Source organism: Solea senegalensis, linkage group LG14 (assembly GCF_019176455.1).
Source record: "Solea senegalensis isolate Sse05_10M linkage group LG14, IFAPA_SoseM_1, whole genome shotgun sequence".
In the NCBI taxonomy this organism is placed as follows: Eukaryota; Metazoa; Chordata; class Actinopteri; order Pleuronectiformes; family Soleidae; genus Solea; species Solea senegalensis.
In genome coordinates, this window is record NC_058034.1 from 11750073 (window position 1) to 11772843 (window position 22771).

The 22771-nt window shown below is 41.6% G+C and overlaps 1 protein-coding gene across 14 annotated transcripts in view; it reads left to right on the forward strand.

Moving 5' to 3' along the window:
* ptprsa (protein tyrosine phosphatase receptor type Sa) overlaps window positions 1-19437 on the forward strand; it is a 113723-nt gene extending 94286 nt beyond the window's left edge. For all 14 annotated transcript variants that reach the window (XM_044043915.1, XM_044043927.1, XM_044043918.1 and 11 more), the window contains 9 exons: window positions 665-784; window positions 3553-3707; window positions 4540-4825; window positions 8381-8559; window positions 8816-8942; window positions 9066-9191; window positions 12668-12822; window positions 16113-16248; window positions 16444-19437. In XM_044043915.1, the coding sequence (XP_043899850.1) occupies window positions 665-784; window positions 3553-3707; window positions 4540-4825; window positions 8381-8559; window positions 8816-8942; window positions 9066-9191; window positions 12668-12822; window positions 16113-16248; window positions 16444-16512 (1353 nt within the window). In that variant the 3' untranslated portion in view covers window positions 16513-19437. The remainder of the gene's footprint in view (window positions 1-664; window positions 785-3552; window positions 3708-4539; window positions 4826-8380; window positions 8560-8815; window positions 8943-9065; window positions 9192-12667; window positions 12823-16112; window positions 16249-16443) is intronic.
* The last annotated feature ends 3334 nt before the right edge of the window (window positions 19438-22771 follow it).

The window sequence follows — 22771 nt, forward strand, 5'->3', positions numbered from 1 at the left end:
GGAGAACGGGACGTCATTCCCAGAATGTAAACGGTGTCCGCCATCTTTGCTAACAGTTATGCTAACAGGACCAAGTGTCACTGGTGGGCACGTAACAAAGAAAATAATGAAGATATTTCTCAACTCAGGGGAAACTGAGGTAATTTCTATTCTTGTAATACAAAGCTAAATGCAAATCGGTGAAGGATTCCTTTAAGCTTTTGTTGTGACTGCCACTGAATTAAGAATTGATTGTCTTGTGTTTCTTAAATTCCGAGTACAGCGCTGCATGCTGATGTTTTACATGACTGGTTAACATTTTTTGATCTAGGAAAGGCTGCAGACAGGATTTGTTTTAGGCTGATGGAGTTAGGCTATAGTGGTTGAATTCTTGACAGTCTGTTCACCGTGTTGTTTCTCAGATGTGAAATAAAGAGATGCCACCCTGGTTTTTCTGTCAACACCACCTGGTGTTTAAATCCACAGGAGGGTTTGCTTTATGAGCAGCGCATGAGTGCATGTATTTTGCGTGAAAGGAAGCACAATTTGCACTTCACCTCGTTCATATGCATGATTGTCTTCACAAGATGAGATACCAGTTAGTAGAACATAATGTGTTGCAGCTAATACCTAAATCTGTCCTTCTGTCTGTCTTTCTCTCTGTCTGTCACTTGCTCCATCTCAGATTAAGTGTGACCAGTACTGGCCCAGTCGTGGCACGGAAACCTACGGGATGACCCAAGTAACACTGCTGGACACAATAGAGCTGGCCACTTTCTGCGTGCGCACATTCTCCTTGCACAAGGTAGGATGATTTCTCCTTCCCACACGGTCAAGCAAATAATATACTGTTATATTAGTTTATACTGTAGATCCCTTGATGTTAAATGGCAGATGTTCATGTTGTACACACAGCCACATATTCAGTAATGTCCTTATTTGCCTTCAGTATGACTTACTCAGACCCACAATCCGGTCTTGTTTTTTGCTTCATCAACAACACAACACAGCAGTCAATATGTGGATTGGCAAGAGAAAAGTCAAGGAAATGCTGCTCAGTTTTTTTCATGTCAGGAAACCAACATTTCATTCCACAGGCCTTTTTTTTTTATTAGAGAATAGTTTTACTCAAAAATACAAAGCAATTTAGACCTTTTATCATTTGTTTGGCCTATTGCATTTGACATGATTGACTGTTGACATTTGCATTTGTATTAGGTTTACAAAGCCGGAGTAGTAGGACACACTCCATTAAATGTTGTTGTTAACTTGGTTGTGTGGCACACGTCAGAAAATCAGAAGCTCAGTGATATAAAATGCCAGTGGGAAGTATGAGAGAAAAGCTCTAAAACTATACTGAGGTAGCTTCTGGTATTTAGGATCACAAATATGTTGTGTTCATGTCAAAACTTCAAATAAAACACTGGGATAATGTGTAAATGATGGGGTCTGTGTAAGGGCTTTTATCAAGCCAGACGCAAAGTTTACAAACACAACGAAAGTGATTAAATGAATTGTGCAGTTTTTACCATTTGATATAAAAAATACACGTAGATTTTGTCCTTATTGTCCTTCCAGTTCATCCTTCAACTCTTCAGTAGATCATCTGCTTATGTGCATCTGCCAAATTAGAGCTCTTAGTTAAAGTGAGCAGAAGAGAAACTCAATATACATAATTGGCAGACTGCTTTTTACGACACACATACACAAACATACAGAGATGAAATATTCATAAAAAGGAGGCTTTTGCTCATGTATGCAAGCTCACGTGCACATAAAAAAAAAAAATCCAATACATGTATTTACATACCTTGGCACAGATGCATAAATATGATGTCACACAGATATACAACATGATTAAAGTGCATGTAAATGCAGATGCACACACACACACAGAGAGACACAAATAAAACAAAACAAAGATAAGCACTGCAGCACATCACTGAATCACACTCCTTACAGCAAACACAAGTCATGATATGAGCTGTGAGAGGACGGAGCAGATAACCAGCCACGGGATCAATAAGACGTTTCCAGAAAGTTTCCTGTTGACCTGGTAGCACCACTTTAAAATCACCCGTGACATTTTCGTTGATGTGCCAGCAAAGCATGGAACAACAAAGAAAACCAGTGATGGTGAAGATACTACAATACCAGAGCTATGAGGTGCTTGAAAGCGAGCCCGGTTTGACATTCAGGGCCATTTACATTCTGCAGCTCTCAGCCCCTCATCAGACGCACTGATAGGATTCTTTTTACTATCCCTATCCCTCTCCCTCCTCCTTATGACTGCAGTCTGTGCTCTGATGTCTCACTGAGCTGTTTTCACTTTATATCTCGAAGAAAAATTATTCCGTTGGATTTGTATGAAGTTTGCACTCTGTGTGCTAATGAGTCCTTCGCCAAAAAAAAAAAGAAAGAAGAATTAAATTTCAAGAAAGCAACCAAACACGCAATAGTCCCTACAACCTCCCACAAGCAAAAACAGGCAATGTCCAAAAAGAAAAAAAGAAAAAACAAAGGGGAAAAAGAAGTGGGTCAGTTTACTTTTAATTACCGCACTCATTTATTCATTTATTCAGCAAGGAAAACATTCCCTTCTGCTAGGGAAGCAGAAGCACTGCATTGAAATGCAAACACAACCTCTGTTAGAGCTTTTTCTGAGAGCAGAGGAAAGACTTATGCAAGGAAACATTTTTCCTTTCTTCTTCCCCTTCCTTCTCAAAATCTTCCTCTGAATCTCAGCTTGTACGGTTGATGCTTTGAGTGCTGCGTATATCTTCAGAGCTCACAGGGCGCAGGGGGTTTGCTGCATGCGTCTTTAGGACATGGAACAGCAGCGATGTGTGAACACGAAGACATAAGCACCTGCACTGACCGGCATAGAAATTCTCTTTCTATCTCATCAGCTGCATGTGTTTCTCAAAGGAAAACTGCACCCCATCTTTAGTGATACTGCACCAAATCTGCATTTATTTTTAATGCAGAACAGTGCGACTCCCCGGTAAGGAGGCTGAAATTGTGAGCCACACTATGTTACAACCACGCCTAGGGGAAAACCTGATCGCAACATTGATAATGAGACTCCCTCTTCCCAACTCCCAAGAAACCACCAGCGACACGTCAAACAAACCATTTAAACGGTTTATTAAAATCAAGCACAAAATGTCTGCTGGCAGTCTGGCTGTGACTGGTTTGAGGAAGTCCACTGCAGCTGGGATGTTCAGGCCTCTTATTTGGATTCCTTTGGACCAATCAGCTCCCAGGATCCCCCCTTGACTCACTCACACATGTCATTCACTCAAACATGCACACCTGCAACCCATCTCACTCTCACATGCAGACACATACACACAAGGAAAAAGCAGTCACGACCCTGGGGTTGTAACACACTAGCCCAGTCGATGCTTAAACCATACATTAACAAGTGCTGGAAAGTGATTGTGTCTGTAAATGAAAATAGCAGGATGCCTGCTGTATTCAGACGTTTGGTTTTGACAATTTTGGAAATGGCACAAATGAGTCCCAACTATGTCCAATTCACCTCTTTCTCGCTATCTCGTTTTCCCCCAGAATGGCTCCAGCGAGAAGCGGGAGGTTCGTCAGTTCCAGTTCACGGCGTGGCCTGACCATGGTGTACCAGAGTACCCAACACCGTTCCTGGCCTTCCTCCGTAGAGTAAAGACCTGCAACCCACCTGATGCTGGACCCATCATAGCCCACTGCAGGTGATTCGAAATAAGATTTTGGAAAAAGACAGTTTCTTGCTCTGAGATCATTTTCCCCATGATAATCTATTTTTATTTCATCTTGTGTGTACACACATACTCATGAGCAAACAGAATGGCAGAGGTCCTTTTCGGTGTATCTACTATTATACATTACATAACACACATTATACAAACACATCTCTCTGTCTTTCTCTCACCCAACCTCCATCTTTTTTTTGTCTCCCCAGGTCAAATTTTAATTCTCTTTAAAGGCACTCTTTTCTTTTTCTTCCCTTCTTCTGTTCTCTCCACCTGTCTCTTTAACCCCCGTCATAAAATATCTCTCAGTAATCCCTTCCCATTTTTCCTGCCGTTCCCTCTTTGCTCTTCAACGCCTCCTCTCTTTACAAGTGATATTTTCTCAAATGGCTTATTCAATTTGAAACCTTCCATTTTTCTGGGATAAGGAGACGTGTGAGTGCAAAGCACTACAGAATAAAAACTCTCCCTCTCTCTTTCACCGTCCTGTTTCTTTATGCATCTTTTTGTGTTTGTTCTCTATTCTCGCTCTAGCTGTATATCGCTCTCTGTTGTGCTCGTGCTACTCAATTATTTAAACCGTAATGCCACAACAAATTTACAAGCATTACTGGACATACATAATCAGCTTGCGCTTAAATATTTTAGCAGAGAGAGACTGTAAATTAAATGTAAAGCCCTGCAACATAAATTTGACAAGGACTTACTATTTGGTCACCAATTATTCGTCGCCGCAGCATCATGGAACAATCTAGAAATAAGAACTAATAATAATCTAGAAATAATCCTTTTCTTTCTTATCCTCCTACAGTGCGGGTGTCGGGCGGACGGGCTGCTTCATCGTCATCGATGCCATGCTTGAGCGCATCAAGCACGAGAAGACGGTCGACATTTACGGCCATGTGACGCTTATGCGGTCGCAGCGGAACTACATGGTGCAGACAGAGGACCAGTACAGCTTCATTCACGATGCGTTGCTGGAGGCAGTGGCCTGCGGCAACACCGAGGTTGCGGCCCGGAGCCTCTATTCCTACATCCAGAAGCTGGCCCAGGTGGAGAGTGGCGAACACGTCACCGGCATGGAGCTGGAGTTCAAGGTAAATGAAATGGAGCAATGTCCTGAATAGACAGGTGCATTGTTATGATTCACACGACAGGGCTTTGGGCAGAGTTTAAGCCCTGCCTCTTTCCTTTTTGCTAATAAACCATGACAGTGTGTGGCAGAGTGTTTGAAATGAACTTAGTGTTTGTGTGTTCTTCTGCGGTCTGACGTGTAAATTATAGAGCTGACTTGCCTGTAGTCCTTTGTAGATGACCCCGTTTTGTGTTTTGACTAATAAAGGCATTCATTAAAACTGCACATGACAGCTCCAAAGCTTACCTGACGGACTGAACTCATCTGGAGCAGAGGCAGTTTAAAAAGCAACATGCTAATTAGATCGGACCAGATTAGATTAACCATAAATAAATAATTAAGGCATAAATGTTAGGTTCTAAGGGCTCTTTCACCTCGCGTTAAGCATCTGTAAACCTTGTTTTAAATTAATACAAATTAGCACATTTAATTAATTTGCCTTTAACGCGTTTTCTACCACCATTATCTAGCAGTAGCGTATTTAACTGTGAGACGCAGTAATTGCTTTTTTTTTTTAATTTGTAGTCATGCATTTCATAGCTTCTGACCAGCAACTGTTTCTGGCAACAAAGTGTGTAATAATGAGGGGACAGAGGAAGATGCAAAATAGATGATTATGGAAGGTCATTGGGGGGAAAGTGGGATTGGAATGTTGAGTGAGGATGCAGTTTACAGAGGATCCTTAGACCTAAGCAATGGACTGAATTTGTATGAGGCTAGATGCAGCTCAGGTGTCTCTTTCAGTTTGTTGCTCATAAACACATAATGGAAACACCGAATGAACACACAGAGTTCAGCATTTTAGATAAAGAAGGTGTACTACCGTTCAACCCAAGGTAAGTAGAATATAGATTAAACCTGCCTTTATTACATGGCAGCTGTTTATATGCTGGACCTAAGATGGACCAAAAAGCAAAAGCTTACTTATACTTATAATAATTGAATTTATTAAGCCACTAAATTGAAATGCCCACTGCTTTGGTGGAGTTGTTTTTTGGAGTGTAGGTTTGAGAAATTGATCGTTTTAAGAGAGATTCACGACAGAGCAGACAATCTGATGACGTGTTTACATAGATCTCCATTAAAGATCTCAAGAATCATCAAGTTCTAAACTTACCTCTGCCGCCGTGCGTCACTATCTGCTGACCTTGGATTGCAGACACGCTCACACTCGTATCATCGGTCATCTTCCCTTCGTCATTCATCAACTCCCAACGAGAAACAATAACTGTGCTGGTGTGTTTGATTTTTTTTTTTTTTCCCCCTTCCTCACTGGAGCACAATGGTGATGAAATCATCATGGCCATCTGTAACAGGGATAGTGCTGAGCTGGCGCCAGGAGTCAATCAGGAATTAATAATGTCCACACTACAGTCAGGATAGAGAAGAGATGTGTCTGGTGAGGGGGGAGCTCAGTAATTAATACTTGATGATGACAAATGAAGGTGGATGGCAGGGCAAGTAGAGGGAGGAATGTTTGGCTAATGAACAAAGGGACGACTGTATGCTAACTTGGCACAAAGTAAGTGACTGGGCAGAATGCAGCATTATAGGAATGGCTGGTGGGACATCATTGTCTTCAGGTTGGAAACAGTCAGACAAGCGTTTTTCTTATTCACGCATGAAACCACCAACTAATCAACTATTTCATAATCGATTAGTCTGACGATTATTTTTTTCTCAAAATGATGATGTCTTGTTTTGTCCACCAACAAGCATTTTTCAGCTGTAATGCTTTCTTTGTTACATGGAGCAAAGAAACCAGATCCTGTTCACATTTAAGAAGCTGAAAACGTGTTCATAACAAGAAAAAATGAACAAATGAATCCATTATCAAATTAGTTGACGATTAATTCAGTAATCTATTAATCGACAAATGAACAAAAAACAGTTATTTGTGACAGGATTTGAACTAAAGCAGCAAAAGGTTTTCATTTTGAAATTCAGCAACAGAGTTATACCATGGATAATTCTTCAGTTTGAGGAAGTTTTCAAGCCATTGTATTAAATAATAGCCTTGAAAAAACATGATTAATTAAGTCAAATATTATGTGACGCTGACAACACAATGCCCGCCTGGGAAAACTATGAATAATGATGTGATTTCAAACATTTGTTTGATGATGTATTGATGCAGTTAGTTTTAAAGTCGAGGCATATCGGGATTAAGATAATCACATTTTTTGTTCCCGTCTCTTTCGACTAACTTGGCAACTCCTGCTGTTAAGCCATTGTTTCTGACTACGGCACCATAAATGATAATCTTCACTGTGGTGCAACACAACTCAAGTATGTGATGCGTCTTCCAGCTGAAGAGATACGCAGTTTAATATAAATGGGAAGGAAGTGGCAGCAGTCGTGTGCAGAGTTACTGTAGGTGTCTCTGTGGTGTTTGGTGGTGGAGCTCAGGGCCTCTTTCACAGTGCCAGGCCAGCTCAAGCCTTTCCAGGCACTGTTGTGAAACACCGATCAAAGGGAGGACGAGCGAGGAGGACGATGACACGCTCTTGGTAGGCGCCCAAGTAGCCAGAGAGAGATTAAACTAATGGGGAATAGGAGATTGTGGAGGTACAAGGTGAAAGGCTTTTGACAACTGTTGAGAGACGAGAGCTCTCATTTTTAGCTGTAGTGTAACTGGTCGCTCGTCTTGCTTTCTCTTGCCTTTCACGATGTTTCTCGTGTCAGTGCATCATGGTTATCTCAGTCAGAAAGAGAACCTTGATAATCAGACCTGGGTGTTTTCCATTTGCCAAGCAAGCCTGCATACACACCCACACATACAAACATGTCTTTGTTGAGACATAAAAGCCAACAGATTGTAAGACTTGCTGACCCACAAACTCCCACTGACGATGATGAGATGATCCAGCAGTACAGCTTTTCGTTTTGATTATTATGCACCGCGCGTGTGTGCGTGTGTGCGTTTGTCTTTCTCAACATCTCTGAGTGAGTCTATGTTCCATGCGCACTGCTATTATCAAAGGCTCTGGTGACCCACTTTTAAGCAAGTTTTCTGTTTTGCTCAGTCATAATCCAGAAGCTTGTTATCCGGAGTGTGCGGCACATTTTCCATCATTGCCTCTGACCCCGCAGGACCCCACAAGTAGCAAAAGAAGATAACGTTATTGTGTTAATACCCGATAAATATTCTTGATAAGTATTGTCCTTTTGAAGTCTTGGCATCATCGCCAAAGCTGTGTGAAAGATCAGATTAGATTGGGTGCACTTTATTACTTTCTGTCACTGATATTCTCCTCTCTTAATCTGTCTATCTATCTTGCACCTGCCCTGCCTCCCTCCTCCTTTCCTTCACCACCTCTCCTCTTTTGGTCATCCTCTTCTGTTTTTTCATTGTTTCTTCTTCACTACCATAGTCTTTGTCAGTCCCTTCCTTCTTTGTACCTAGTGTTTGTCTTCTTGTCATCTTTCTCCTCTTTCATTTCAAACTTTTCTTTGTAAAGATAAAAATATTAAAATTTTCTGTGCCATTAATCTCTCTGTCTCCCCCCCCCCTCAGCGTTTGGCCAACTCCAAAGCCCACACGTCGCGCTTCATCAGTGCCAACCTTCCCTGCAACAAGTTCAAGAATCGGCTGGTCAACATCATGCCCTACGAGACCACGCGTGTCTGCCTGCAGCCAATCAGAGGCCTGGAAGGTTCTGACTACATCAATTCAAGTTTCATTGATGGATACAGGTAAGAGGAATATACCAACACAAGGTGCTTGCTGTTTACTTGTAAAATTGTAAAACTGCTATACAATTATTTTCAAATTTAGAACTGTGGTTGTAGAACTGTAGCTCCTGAATGAGGAGCTCCAGTCATTCTCTCTTTTTAAAAAGGGAAACAGCTATGTAGGAGGAGGGAATGGGAGAGCGACTTTCAAAACTTTTTAAGGCTTTTTTTAGTCAGTGGTGCTAAAATGGTTAAATATGGTTTTTCATGTATACAGGCAACAGAAAGCCTACATCGCCACACAGGGACCTCTGGCAGAGACCACAGAAGACTTCTGGAGAATGCTCTGGGAGAACAACTCGACCATTGTAGTCATGTTGACCAAACTAAGAGAGATGGGACGGGTAAGACTTGAACAGACATACGTAGAGATGCCAAGGAAGTCAAAATAAAATGACTGGAATTGATGAGTAAATGATTAATATAGCAGTAATTCCACATTATAACCCGTCCTTTTGCTCAAACAGGAAAAATGTCACCAGTATTGGCCTGCTGAGCGGTCTGCCAGGTATCAGTACTTTGTAGTGGATCCCATGGCAGAGTACAACATGCCCCAGTACATCCTTCGAGAGTTCAAGGTTACAGATGCCAGGGTAAGACTTATTTTGAGGTTTTGAGTGTTCTATTATTGCCACCTTTTGGCTGTTTGGTAGCTGTAAACTTCAGTCCCTCAGATTCAAAATATAAAGTGTGATTTCACAGATTCCCAGAATCCCAGGATTTCAGTTTTTTCGCCCAATTAGGGTTGAACAGTTTTAAGCAGCAGCAGCAGCAGAAACAGCACAGAAAAAACAGGCAAACTTATTCAACCATTCCCCAGACGGTGTGGCAGCCCGTGAGCAAGTTACACTGTTGATATAAAAGAAAAAAACAACTTCCACAGAAATACACGTATACACAGCACAACACAACACAATAGTCACAAATCATTTTGAGCAAAGAGTCTTTCTGAAAGGACTCGAACACAGACACCTCCATACTCATTTGCCAGTATAAACTTGTGAAGCATGCGAAGAGACAAATTTGTCCCTTTTCACAGAGTATTTTAATGCTGTAACTCACAAGGACACAGAATAATCCTGCGTGTTTGGCCAGTGCACAGTGCGGAGACTGACTCATCAAAGCACACGATTGTGGCAAGCAGACTGATCGTCAGATCATGTCAGTGCCAAGGAAGCAAAGCAGAGAGACAATAATAACACAGTATACACGACGTGAAAATGCTGCGTGCTTAATGAGTAAAAGTCTAGTTATAGCTTTTCCTCCATACACATCTAGCACGACTCTTATCGACTTTATGTTGGTTTTTTTTTGCTTTTCCATTAGTGATAGTACTTGGTGCTCTTTGGTACCTGCTCTGGCAACATTAAAATGTGACGTCAACAGACTGCTGGCCACTGATTGGCAGTGAGTGTCGTCAATGGAAGAGTCATGGGGGCAACGTTTGACACAGGAATCGTACCGAACAATGTCGACCTGTAGATTTAGTTAAAAAGACAAAAAATCCTGATAAACATGCGAAACATGTTTATCTTCAGCACTGCTGAAGCACTCATATTGAGCCGAATCTCAACATGTTTAGCCTTATTTTATTTCAGTGACTGTGTCATGCAGGAAGTACTGAACTAATCCTTTTAATGAACTGATTCTAATGATTCAGAACACCGAAAACAACTGTCACAAGTGTGTTTGTGTCACGCATAAAACCATTTCACGACATATTCGTGCAACCGTGTCGAGGAGGTACTATAGTAAAGGAAAACAAGGTTTCCTGATACCAAACCAAGTCGAGCCGAGCTGAGACGTGGTTTTCTTTTTTTTTTTAAAGAATACTACATCATGTGGCAGTATATGGATTTGTGTGTAGATATACAAGTTTTATGCAAGTGAGGGAATGTGATACGTGTCATACAGTGGATGCTGATGTGTTGCGCTCTCTTACATGCATGCATTCATGCATGTGTTGCGTGTCGCATGACTCTGCACAGTAACAGCACAGACTCCACGCCTCAACACTCGCATCTATTGAGCCAGTCACGTATTTAATCACACAATTTGACACGCTGCGTGGGCCCTCAGGTTGTGTGTTAAATTTTCCTCTCTTCTCTCTGTTTTTTTTTTCTTCTTTTCCCTCTTTCTCTCATGCGCCTGGTTTATTGTTTTGTTGCCTTTGCCCCTCGTTCATTTTTTAATCTCCCTGCTGAGGCGCAATGTTTTTCAGATGAAAAACAAAGGCAAAGAAAGAAAATATGCAAAGCGTTACGGAGCAGGGGAAAGAGACATGATATGTTGTACAAAAAGAGCTTAATTAACTGTATTTGGCGAATAAAATAAAAGTGCAAGAATACATCTTGGCAGCAGCGATGCAGATTCATATCAGCTCAAGGATTCAATAGACGGATTATACTCAGTACATTTATATATATATATACATTATATATTTAAAATATAATAGCACCATACTGTACATTGGGCCTTTAGTCACTATCTGCATTTAGCTCATGGCAATAAATGAATGTTAATGTAGCGCTGCCACCAAGACAACCCAGCCTTCATCCATGATGGATACAGACCTGGAGGTGTTTGTTTACATGAATACAAATACTACTACCTGCCTCAGTATGATGAGTGTCACTTTTGATAAGGACTAACAGAGAGAAGATGCCTTAAGAATGTTTTCAGTTTTAATACGTTATGCAGTATAATTGATGTATTTGTTTTAGTGAGGATGTTAAGTGTATTTATCACTAATTACCAAATGTGTGAGGACCGGCCACAATGGAACAATATTAGCTGCGTGTAGTCGCAGTGGGCAGTCTGTGATAATCGGTTGCGTGAGTAATTCTTAAGTGTAGAGGAGCTCTTCCATTTGCTCGACATTTGAATCTAATTCCAGAGACAAACATGTCTAGCATTAGGAACAGTTGCTTGCATTTAGCCCTTTTAAACAATGCGCAGTTTCCAATCCTTCTAAGGCTGTAGCCAGTCACTTAGTGCTAATCATTATCAGCTACTCCCTACGCACAAGTAACTTTTCAACTGAGTGCTCGTTTAATTGTGCCTGTGTTGTTTGATGAAATGGGACGTGAATGTGTAAGAATGACACTTTGGTGTCTTAACTGAAGTCTGAGAGGAACATCATCTGGAGAAATGAACACCTGGCTGTCTTAATTACTGGTGGTATTGAGCGGACAGCCTCAGTCTCAAAACGCAGAAATGCTCCTCGTGGCTCACTTTCATGAGAAATGTGTTCTCAAACGAGACATAACCATCGACGGTGCAATTTTTTGGACTAGGAAAATCCACTCACCCACTGCACCCCCGTCCTGCTGTGATTCCACCCAGTTGTAAAAAATGTGGAAGCAAGTTCGGTAATCTTAAAGCTCCCACCTCTTCTACAAGATTATAAGAATCAATGTGAAATGAAATTGTTACTGACATTTTGTGTAGCAGGCATATCAAAGTGTGAGAGTTTTCCTTTGAGTTTGTGTCGTCTTATCCTGCCTCCTGCTTCATGTGTCCTCCGTTTTTACTTCTTGCCTCCCTGGCTCTGCTCATCCATCAGGTCGCATTATTGATCGCATGGCAGGATTATCCTATTCAACATGGTGTCTTGGAGGAGACGCTTTTCACGGCAGATACACTATTGATTAGGTTTAAGTAGGACCTACCCGTGCCACGCACACACACGCAAACAAGCGCACACACACAAAATAAATGACAGGATAGAAAATAGAGACACTCGGGTTGAAGGTAGAGGATTGGGGTGGGAGAGTGAAGGACACGCTGTCCTTCAGTGGGGGACATGTGTGTTATATATTAGTCTGTGTATCTATCGTGTTGGCATCGGGCCGACAAAGCACCAGCAGGTTGATTAACAATTAATAATGTTTTAGTCCCTGAAAGATCTTATTTATGTTGCTTTGTTAACTGAAGAATTCAAGTGTGGATTGCTTTGGTGGAAGTGAAACCAAGACCAAGCATCCAGACATGTCTCTCCTTGCTTCTCTTTTATGACAGCTACCATCTCCATCCTTCGTTCTCAACATCTTTGCCTCTGTGTTTGCAGGACGGCCAGTCCAGGACAGTAAGGCAGTTCCAGTTTACTGATTGGCCAGAGCAAGGCGTGCCCAAATCTGGGGAGGGATTCATTGATTTTATTGGCCAGGTCCATAAAACCAAGGAGCAGTTTGGACAAGATGGACCAATCTCTGTTCACTGCAGGTAAGGCATCCTAATGTCATTTTGCACCATGTTTTCTTTGCTGCAGTTAAATAGCCAAGGTCCAAAATACACCTAAACGCAGCACGTACATGTATTTTAATAAACGGCGCCTTGAACGAGAGGGACGTGATATGCTGTATTAAAAGGGTCTGCCTGGTGTTTCACCCCCAAACTGCACTCCAAAGACACACTTTCCTTCTGAAAGAGATATAAGGCTTTAAGTGTCAAGATGAGATTATATCTCCTCTAAGGTGGTTATTGTTTTGAGGCACAGCACCTCCTGTGGTGCATCTCTAACAGCATTATCAGAAACGATCCCTCCTCTCCTTTATGCCACCGAGGCACAGCACCTCTGTATCTCCACAGACCCATCTCTTTCATAATTGATAAAGCTGAGATGCAGCTTGGCATTTGCAGAGAGGAGGCACATGAACTGATACAGCCATTCTTTTTGATTTTTATGATCGCTCTGTGATGCATTTTTATCACTTCGGGTGTAGCTTCCAAGGTAACCTTCATTAACTCGACATGCCGGAGTCAAGTAGAAACTGATATTTGGCAGTGGTGGCCACTAAAGACCTTGGGTAATTATTCATGGACAGACCTTGAGTGAGATCCATCTGAATGTAGCCCCACAGTGGACATCATTCATGGCTCGGTTGTTTCAGCTGCACATCCAGCAAAAAAAAAAAGACACTTACATGTATGTGATCCCGCATTTTTCATTATCATGGTTTGAGAAGAGAGAAAAACCTCTAAAGATGTGATTGCACCTTTGAGCGTGACTGCGTTAACAAGCAAAGGTGCTCACTCGGTGAATAATTTACTCCGTGTCTCACAAACATGTTTTTCCTAACGACAAAAGCCACTTTTCCCCCGCGTTTCTGTCCCATAGACGCCAGTACATCATCAAACATGACATCACCTCCCCCGTATTAAAGAGCAATGATGTCACCAGCCATCAAATGGCCCTCTGGGAGTTTAAAGACGTGTCAGGGAAGCTCCAATAAGATTGAGTTATTCCTCATTTCTATGAGGCCATTATTGGAGGTCAAGAGATGTGAATAGCCTGGCATCACCAGACCAACTGGCATTAGCAAATTGTTCTTTAACCTCACCGTTCATTTTTGGGTTGTTATCAATGGTCTCATGCCAAAATACCCCTGGATGTGATTGGATATGTGCATGTTTTAGATTTAGATTTTAGATGAATGGTTGTACCTGGTGCAACTTGTCTCAGATGGGGGAAGCAACCAAAACCCTGTCCATCAGTGAGAGTGAAAAATCAGGAGTTTTCTCAGTAGAATTAGACAATAGGGATGATTTGTACAATCTTTTTTTAATTAATTGGCATCGGCCAATTATTATTTAACCACTTGGCTGATGAATTCACTTATGTAAGTGTACACATTTTGTTCTCAGACACATAAAAAAATGCTGCTCAGGCACAAAGAATATTTTTTTGAATCCAAAATGACTGTGTGGGCAGCCCAACTTGGTGTTGTGTTGTTGCTGGTTTGAGTCCCTGCCAGGTCATGGGCTGGGGTACCCCTGAGTGAGGTACCCAATCCCCATTGCTCCATGTTAATTGGACTCTAAATTGACCCCAGCCACAGGGTGCCCCACATCCTTGTGCCAGTCTCATGCACAGATAAATGAGAAGGTTGCATCAGGAACCAAGTGTGAAATCTCTCTAAATCAAATTTGCAATTCATCTACTGTGGCGACCCCTGGGGAAGCCTAAAACCCCCAAAAAATAAAATTCAAATCTATTTGAATTAAACAAATAAATGTTAAGATAAACCTACTTTATTTTGTCAGATGGTTGGAAAAAAGAAAATCATATCTGCCAAAAAGAATCAGCATAGTATCTCTGCCATTTGCTTAATTGTTATCCATATTGATTAGTCTGTTTTAGCAGTACTGAGGTTGATCTTTAGTGTTGAAGTGGGTTTCAATTTGTCTGTAACCGAGTCGCCTCCTGGTCCTCCTCCTTCTCGTTCTTCCTTTCTCCTCCAGACTTTGTCATCTCAGAGTTGAGAGCTTATGTCTTCCTTTTCTCTTACTCTCTCGTCTTCTGTCACAAGCCTTTGCCATCTGTCATCCATCTGTCTGTCTCATAAACCTTTCTGTCTCTCGCTCTCTTCTTCTGCCTCTTTTCCTCTACAGCTTTTTATCCATCACCCTCTCATCCCTCCTTTCTTCTATGCCCACCCTCTTTTCTTCCTCCTCCTCCACCTCAGCCACTATCTAATAGACCCACATGTTTTATGTCATTAATTGCCTGATTACGTCCTGTGAATGGGGACACCAAATCCTCTCAGTCGGCAGCAGCCCGGCAAGCCTTCAGACTTGGAGAGTCTATCTTCCTGGAGAGAGAGAGAGAGAAAGAAAATACAGATAGAGAGAGCTGGGAGCTCTGAGGGAGTTTAAGTGACAAGCTGTGACCGACTCTCAGGAAGAGGCTTTGGGTGGGCTGAGAGATACGGCTGCATGGGGGAGTTTGATAGTGGGTGGTCTTGTGGGTGTAGAGAATGTGTATCTGGGTTGATTGTATGTTCTGCATGATTAGACTCACCAACATTGTATTTGATGTCATTGAATTTATTTCCCAACGATACAGGAAGTCTTTTGTCCTCCGTGCACACACACACACACACACACACACACACTCGCACTTGTAGGCACACTCACGCATGAACTCAACAGTCTCCGCGAGCAGCCATCACTTTCACTCTTCATTCAACACAGCATCAGAGGCTGCGAGAAGCCTAAATAAATCTGTTGTCATATCAATTATTGTTCCATTGCTGAAGTGGAAATCATTTCCCAGCAAAGCAGCTTAGGAAGGCAGCTCTCAAGTATTTCAGGATCCAAGTTAAGACTCAGACTATTTCTGGTGAGTAGCAGCAGGATGAGTTTGTTTTTTTTGACACATGGGAGGAGGGGCTTATTGAAACAAAGTGTTTGCCTGGGTGTTTGTGTGCATGATATGTAGAGTGTCTGTGCGTCCTTGAGGGCTCATTTGGTGTGCGGTGAGAATGTGGGTGCATTCACTTTAGTTTTCACATGCAGACTGTGTCCACACCATTGTGTCCATTTGTTATTCACATTTTTAAACCGGCTCTGTCTTCTTTCTGCCCGTGTGGAAAGTTGTTACCATTCTTGGTCGGTGACTTGGTTAGAAACAAATAAGATCAGAGAAAAACATAACATACTGGTGGTGGGAGACACTGTGCAGCCACTGCATGCCAACAAGACATACTTAATTTGTGATTTTGCGTTTCCAGTGCCGGCGTCGGCAGGACTGGAGTCTTCATCACCCTCAGTATTGTGCTGGAGAGAATGCGCTATGAAGGTGTGGTTGATATCTTCCAGACTGTGAAGATGCTCCGGACACAGAGGCCAGCCATGGTCCAGACAGAGGTCAGGAGTCACAGAGACACAAAATCACTTGTATATTAGGTTACATTTTTACAGTAGGTTACAGTTACAGTTAGATCTTTGCGTCTATGAATGCCATTTGATCTAAGGTTTTTAATCATCGGAAATAATTATCATTGCAAACTCTTTAAACCGCGAGTGGTTCTAATATTTTTGTGTCTATTCTCTCCCCTGCAGGATGAGTACCAATTTTGCTATCACGCGGCTCTGGAGTATTTAGGAAGCTTTGATCACTATGCAACGTAAAAAGCCATCTCTTATCCCCAGAATCTCGTCGCCCCACCACCCCCCACCCCACCCTCACCCCCTGCCAACAGTCTCCTGAGCCATAGTAACTTTGCAATTTGAAACAACGACGACGACGACAGCAGACAATGAGAACACCACTGCTCATTCACACACCGGCAGGATCCTGTCGTACACCACGCCCCCAAAAGTATAGGATCGATTTCAATTCCAATCCGATAAAAAGAAAAAAAGAAAGAAAAAAAAAAGACCCTTCATGAGGAAACAAATTTCCCATCATCAAGAAAAAGAATGTCCTCGTCAGGAGAGGAATCAGAAGCTGTGGCTCAAGCTGTGGGGCGGGAACCGATCAAAGTGTCAGACTGCTTACCTTACCTCAAGTGTTTCAATGTGGAGGACACTGTAAACATTCGTGGACATTTCTCTTCTTCAAAAATATCTAAGTGATACAATGGTAACAAGCAACAGATGACGAAGGAGAAGGCAATGGGGAAAAAAAAATCAATGAGAGGCAAATGGATGCAGCCAAGATGGGGTGACTTTCTCGTTTGTTTTTTTTATACGACTGGATGTAAACGGAGTTCAAAGTATTTCTATCAACATATTTTGTGACTCGTATCCAGAGAAATGACCAAATGAAGGATTGCTCTGTGAACACAAATGGCTCTCCCCAAACTCTGGTCACCCAAAACAAGACAGGACAAGAAAAAAAAAAATCAGCTTGAGAATCGACTAAATCTGAAAGTTTTATACTGCTCCACTAATGATATGCGTAGCACGTGTGGAAAGAGACTCAGCTATTGAAAGTGTACATCACACAGCCATCTGTTCCCAAGCAACGAGACGTTTGAAGAAGGCGCTGGGAAGGAAGCGGCGAACACATATCTTAAGATTAGTTATTGCCATGAATTGTAAGCAAAATCAGTGTCTCAAGCCACAAATGATGTTGTATCATAGTGACCCATAATGTACAAGTAAAAGGTGCCCATGCCAGAGTCTTGTATCTCGCTCACCACAGAATTCGCGAGGAAAATCTAACCTTTTGCAAGAAGTTGTGAACGAGTCATCGTGGAAGAAATGGCAAACGTGTCCCATGATTTATTTAAAAAAGATTTTTTTTACAATCACTCCCTCTCTCTGGCACCATTGCATCATGGGGCTTAAACGACCACCGTAATGAACGAGATAAAAACCTGGTGGACGAAAAAGCCTTGGAAGAAACGGAACAACCAAACCAGGATTGCTGAATACTCGGAGCCTTCCTTGTGTACAGTGACCAATGCTCATCATTGTTCAGAACCTTCTTTTTGTCCTATGAGGAATGATTTACTTTTCTTTACTGTCAAAACCAAACATGCTGCTTATCTTGTGTATGCTGTACATGTGACTCTCGAGGGTGAAGGATAAGAAAGACGCCAGCTCTGCTACACCCGCTCACCACCAGATGGACGTGACTACAAGTGCATCCAACGTGCCATCATTGTCCACCGGTCTTTTCCAACCCTCCTCTTGTTTTCTTCTCTTTCTTTTTCCCAGCCTCCTCTATAATCATCTAGTTCATTGTAAAAGACACTGAAGAGTGGCGGCAAAAGCCTGTTGCATTTACAAAGCTTTACATTTCATGTGATTAAGAAATTGGCCTTCGGTTCTAACGTATTTGTTTGGTAACAGTGGGAGAAACAAAGTAGATGCTTTAGTTTTTCCTCCTCTGTTTTATAGGCGATGTCTCTGTGGGTGACACAGTCATACCAGGCAGCCATGTTGGATCTCAATGCCATGATGTGATAATGAAACTCTTTGGTACAGAATACTTTTCCTTGCACATCCCTAAGGAAAAAAAAACAAAAGAAACTTGAAACAAATAACCCCCCCCAAAAAAAACAACTGCAGGTTGACACACTACAGGATATGTCTGAATTTAAAAAGTAGAAGAAGAAGAAGAAAAAAACGTTTTTATTTTGGAATCAGTGCTTTGGTTTAAACGGCGTGTACGGATTCTGTGAGTGGACGTGCACAAAAACCAGAGCGATGGACAGAACTGTGTGTAACCTTTTCTTATTTCCAAAAAAGCCTTATTGTTACTGTAACATTATTAAACATTAATGTTGTATTATGACAACTTAATTTACATTACATAACTGACTTTTTATTTTCCTTTTGGTTTAGTTTTTTAACAGAGGTGTTATATCGCTTTTTTTCTTTTTTTTAAATAGCAGGAAAAGAGAAATGCTTATTTGTTCATATTACGTTAAAAGACATTCTATTTTTTCACTGTAGAAATGTTAAGTATAACGTGTCTGCGTGTGTCCGCATGCACATATATGTACGTATGCGTACGCATGTGTACATATATGTGCACGCGCACATGCATATATATTTAAAAGCAGAATATAAAATATATCCAAACACTTAGTATAATTCAAGTTTTCTCCTCATCATCTTTCTTTTTATACCAGCCAGTGCTCATGTTTAAAAATAGAATGGTGGTGTTGGTTTTTTTTTTGTTATTTTCTTTAGTTTGTGAGTTTATTTTTTGTAATCCTCGTTAAAAACCTTGTATATTTCTTCTACCCTCAGGTAGAGCTCATGTGCCGATGAGGAGATGACGTTTTTAAACCTTGTTGAGATTCTTTATTATCATTAGCTTGTAGGCGTTAGTATTGTTTTTGACTTTTCATGCGCCGCCGTCGATCAACCTGGTCGTCAACATGTGTTATCAGTCGTGAATTTCATAATTGACCATTTTGGCATACTGCACCTTGAGCGATCACATGCAGACTATGTCCCTCGCAGCTTTTAAAGAAACTCTTAAGTTCTTCCATATTTTGTTTACTTCATTAGTTTCCGACATCATGTGGTCATTCATTTTGTTCAATGTACACTATGATCTAGAACATACCTGTAAATAAACAAATATATAGATTATATGTATTTGTATCATTTGACCCTCAAGATCTTGTACTTGAAGTGGGTAAAGATCTACAAAGATTGAGGTTCTGCTCCTATCTGACCTCCTGATGTTTGTAAAGCCCTGTTTTGTCCTCCTCCTTTCTCCTTTCTCCAGCCCTGTTCCCCTGGGTTTTTACAAACCATTGGCTTTTATTACTGCCTTTAATTTCACTTATTTGCAGGCATCAAATCAGTGATCTGCTGAGACATCAGTCCACTCTACCAACTAATCATTTTTGTGGCCAGTCAAACATCAAGACAAGGTTCTGTTAATGTTCTGAAGCTCGGTGGGGACAGTAACTTTTTCCTGGCCTGGCATTGGCATGAGTCTAATATAGACTTGAGTTGTCTGCACAGTGGGACTATTGCAATCAGACTGGTCTAAAAGGTTGGTTGTGTTTCAAAAATGACACCTCCAAATTCCTTTAAAAATAGCTACAAGGGCGTAGAATTCCCCCACTACTGTGAGAAACAACAGCACCCGAGGGTGTTCCCTGAGAAAACCCTTCAAGATGCCCAGCTGCTCAACTGCCTAATATGCCAAGGTGTTAACCATGAATATATCAATGGCTGATGGACAAGTGCAGTTATGCTAAAGGCCAGACGTAGCTCATTTGCAGTTGTATAGGCTCATACTCTTGTGTTTTTGTTCAACCGTGTTTCATTTTTGGGATGCAGAAAGAAATGGGGACTCAATGAAATAGTAGTGTGGCGCAACCAAGGAAAGACCGATTCAACCAAAAAAAAAAACAAAAAAAAAAAACCTTGCTGCAGAATCACATTTTCAGCACACCACTTCTGAACAGTGGGGAACTGTTTCAGAAGGAACTGAAATCCTGAACCAAGGACTTCTGGAACTCACTTCTGAAAGACCGTTGACTCACGGGGACCCACGCCAAAACTGAAACCAAGGAAGTCTTTGGAAGCTTGTGCAATGTGTTACTCTTTTGACTTCGTGTAAAGATGTTAGACTTTTGAAAACAGCAGCCAATTTTACTGGAATATGATGCCGACTATTGGGGGACTAGGAAAAAAAACAACACATCACTAACAAAAATGGTTGGGGGGGGAGAAAAACATATACAGTACATACATACAAAAATGAAAAAGAATCCAAACTCAGCAAAATAGTTTTTCCTTTGTATGAGGGCCAAGCGATATCACTTTCAAACTGTTAATTCTAAACTGAAACAATAATTGGTTCAAAGCCACTGTGTATGTAGATATGTTGACTTTGTATTAAAGAAATGTTGTCTGAAAGTCATTTTGCCTGTGGTTCTTGATGCTTGGTGAGAGTTCTCAAGGTGTAATCATTCAGAGGCGCCGCGTATGTGTCTCGAGAGCTTGAAGCACACTAATGGCGCACTCCTTTTGTTGATGGATGCCTTGATTACCCTCACCGTGTATTTATCCAGCAACCTCCTAACAAACACATCCTGGTGTGTCCTTAAGCCCTCTTCGAGCTTGATAAATGCCACCCACGTGTCCGTGCTGGTGGAGAGGCAAACCTTCACCTGGTGGCATTTGCTCTCTTCGTCTATCGTCCTCAACTGATGCTGCCTAGACACAACTTAAATGTTTGCTATATTTACCTTGCAGCTATACGAAGAAGATGGGCGATAAGGGACTTTCTTTTTTCGTCCCTGAAGAACCTATATGAGGAAATCTAGTAGGGCAGTCGCTGCTAATGTCACATTATACAACAATTAAGACAAAGCAGATTAAGACTGTAAAATCAATTGGTTTTGTTGTGTAGTTACAGGCCGTAAAGTAAAGCAGTATTTTGTTCTTCAAATTAAAGATTTTAAGATGACCCTTGACTTCAAGCTGACTTTCACCTGCTGAACAACCAGGTTTTTTAGCAGTGAAATCCTAAAATCTCGTCCTCTCATCTTCTTTGTTTCACAACACAGTTTCAGAACCGGCCGCAGGAAGAAATCAATGCACTGTAGAAACGCGCACTAGATGAGACGAGCATGTCTTGTTTGAACGCCCCCGCCAAGTTGCAAGATGACCATCATTTATTAAGGTTAATACAGCAAGAGTGACAATCGCTTTCAAGGATTCAGTCCATTCTTTTAGTAGTCGTGTCGAGGGGGTGGGGGGAGGCAAGGAAGTGAATTAGAGCGGTGATTATACAGTGATTCAGACATCAGCTCATTAGGACCCAGCTAAGCAAGCAATCATCGAATCAATGTGACAGTGGACCCAAAAGCCACAGAAATGTGTAATAAATGGCAAAGCGATAAATTGGATTATTCACAGCCCCATAGCCAAGCTCTTTCAGTTGCAAATGACAAATCAGTCCAATCATGCCACAAAGAAGCCCAAAAGAACCAGAGAGAGAGAGAATGGGCCTCGATGGGCTGTGGAGGTTATCCGTCTGAGATGTGCCTTGTTAAGGTTGTGGTTTTTCCAGAGGTCATTCCTGTTGGATATTCATGGCTCTAAAATATTCATGACAGACCATTAGGTGTTTATGACCATCTTTTTTAATAAGAGATTTACTGACATTTGAACTCCTGCCAGAATAGTAAGGGTGTCGGCGTGGGGGGGGCATGTGACACCACATGCCTACTGATTCACAGGAGGAGAGCGACGCTCTCCGACTTGAGATCATGATGATATAAATAAGAGGCTGAGGAGCTGTAGTAAATAAATAAAATGTCAGGACAACAGGATCTGTTCTTACCTTAGGTTGTTTCCCAAGTAAAAGTGATGGATCTACTCCGTCTGCCCGTCAAATCATTATCACTGAATGTTCACTACCATGACTCAAGCGTGGGACATAAAACCCTGGCGGAAACACTGATGGGCAAAGGCAAGCAAAAAAAAAATTTAAAAAACAGATGGAAGGATAAATGGACAGATACATGATACACAATCAAACCTTTTGAAAACACAAGCTCCCAGCAAGTGAAAATTATTTTTACAATATCATTGCTCTTTAAATCCTCAGTTTGAGACTAATACCTGCTTCCTCCCCCGTGAGGAAGAAGAAGTGACTTCTCAAATGCCTTTGCTGCCATCTGCAGGACGTCCGCTGCTACTTCTCATTCATCATAACCATTGTGACAAGCACTATTCATTCAATTAAACAAGGGCTGAGCACAAATGATGTATGGAAATGCATTGTCTCCTCCAGAGGCACTTGCTTACTCTCTGTTAATTAGGCTATTATGAGATATGCAATTTGTAATGCTTTTTAGCTGTGACATACACATTTGGCTGTAATACAGCAACACATGGAGTCTGTGCGTTTGATTGTTATTTTGATGAAGTAAATACTTAAGGCCGTGGCCACAGTGAA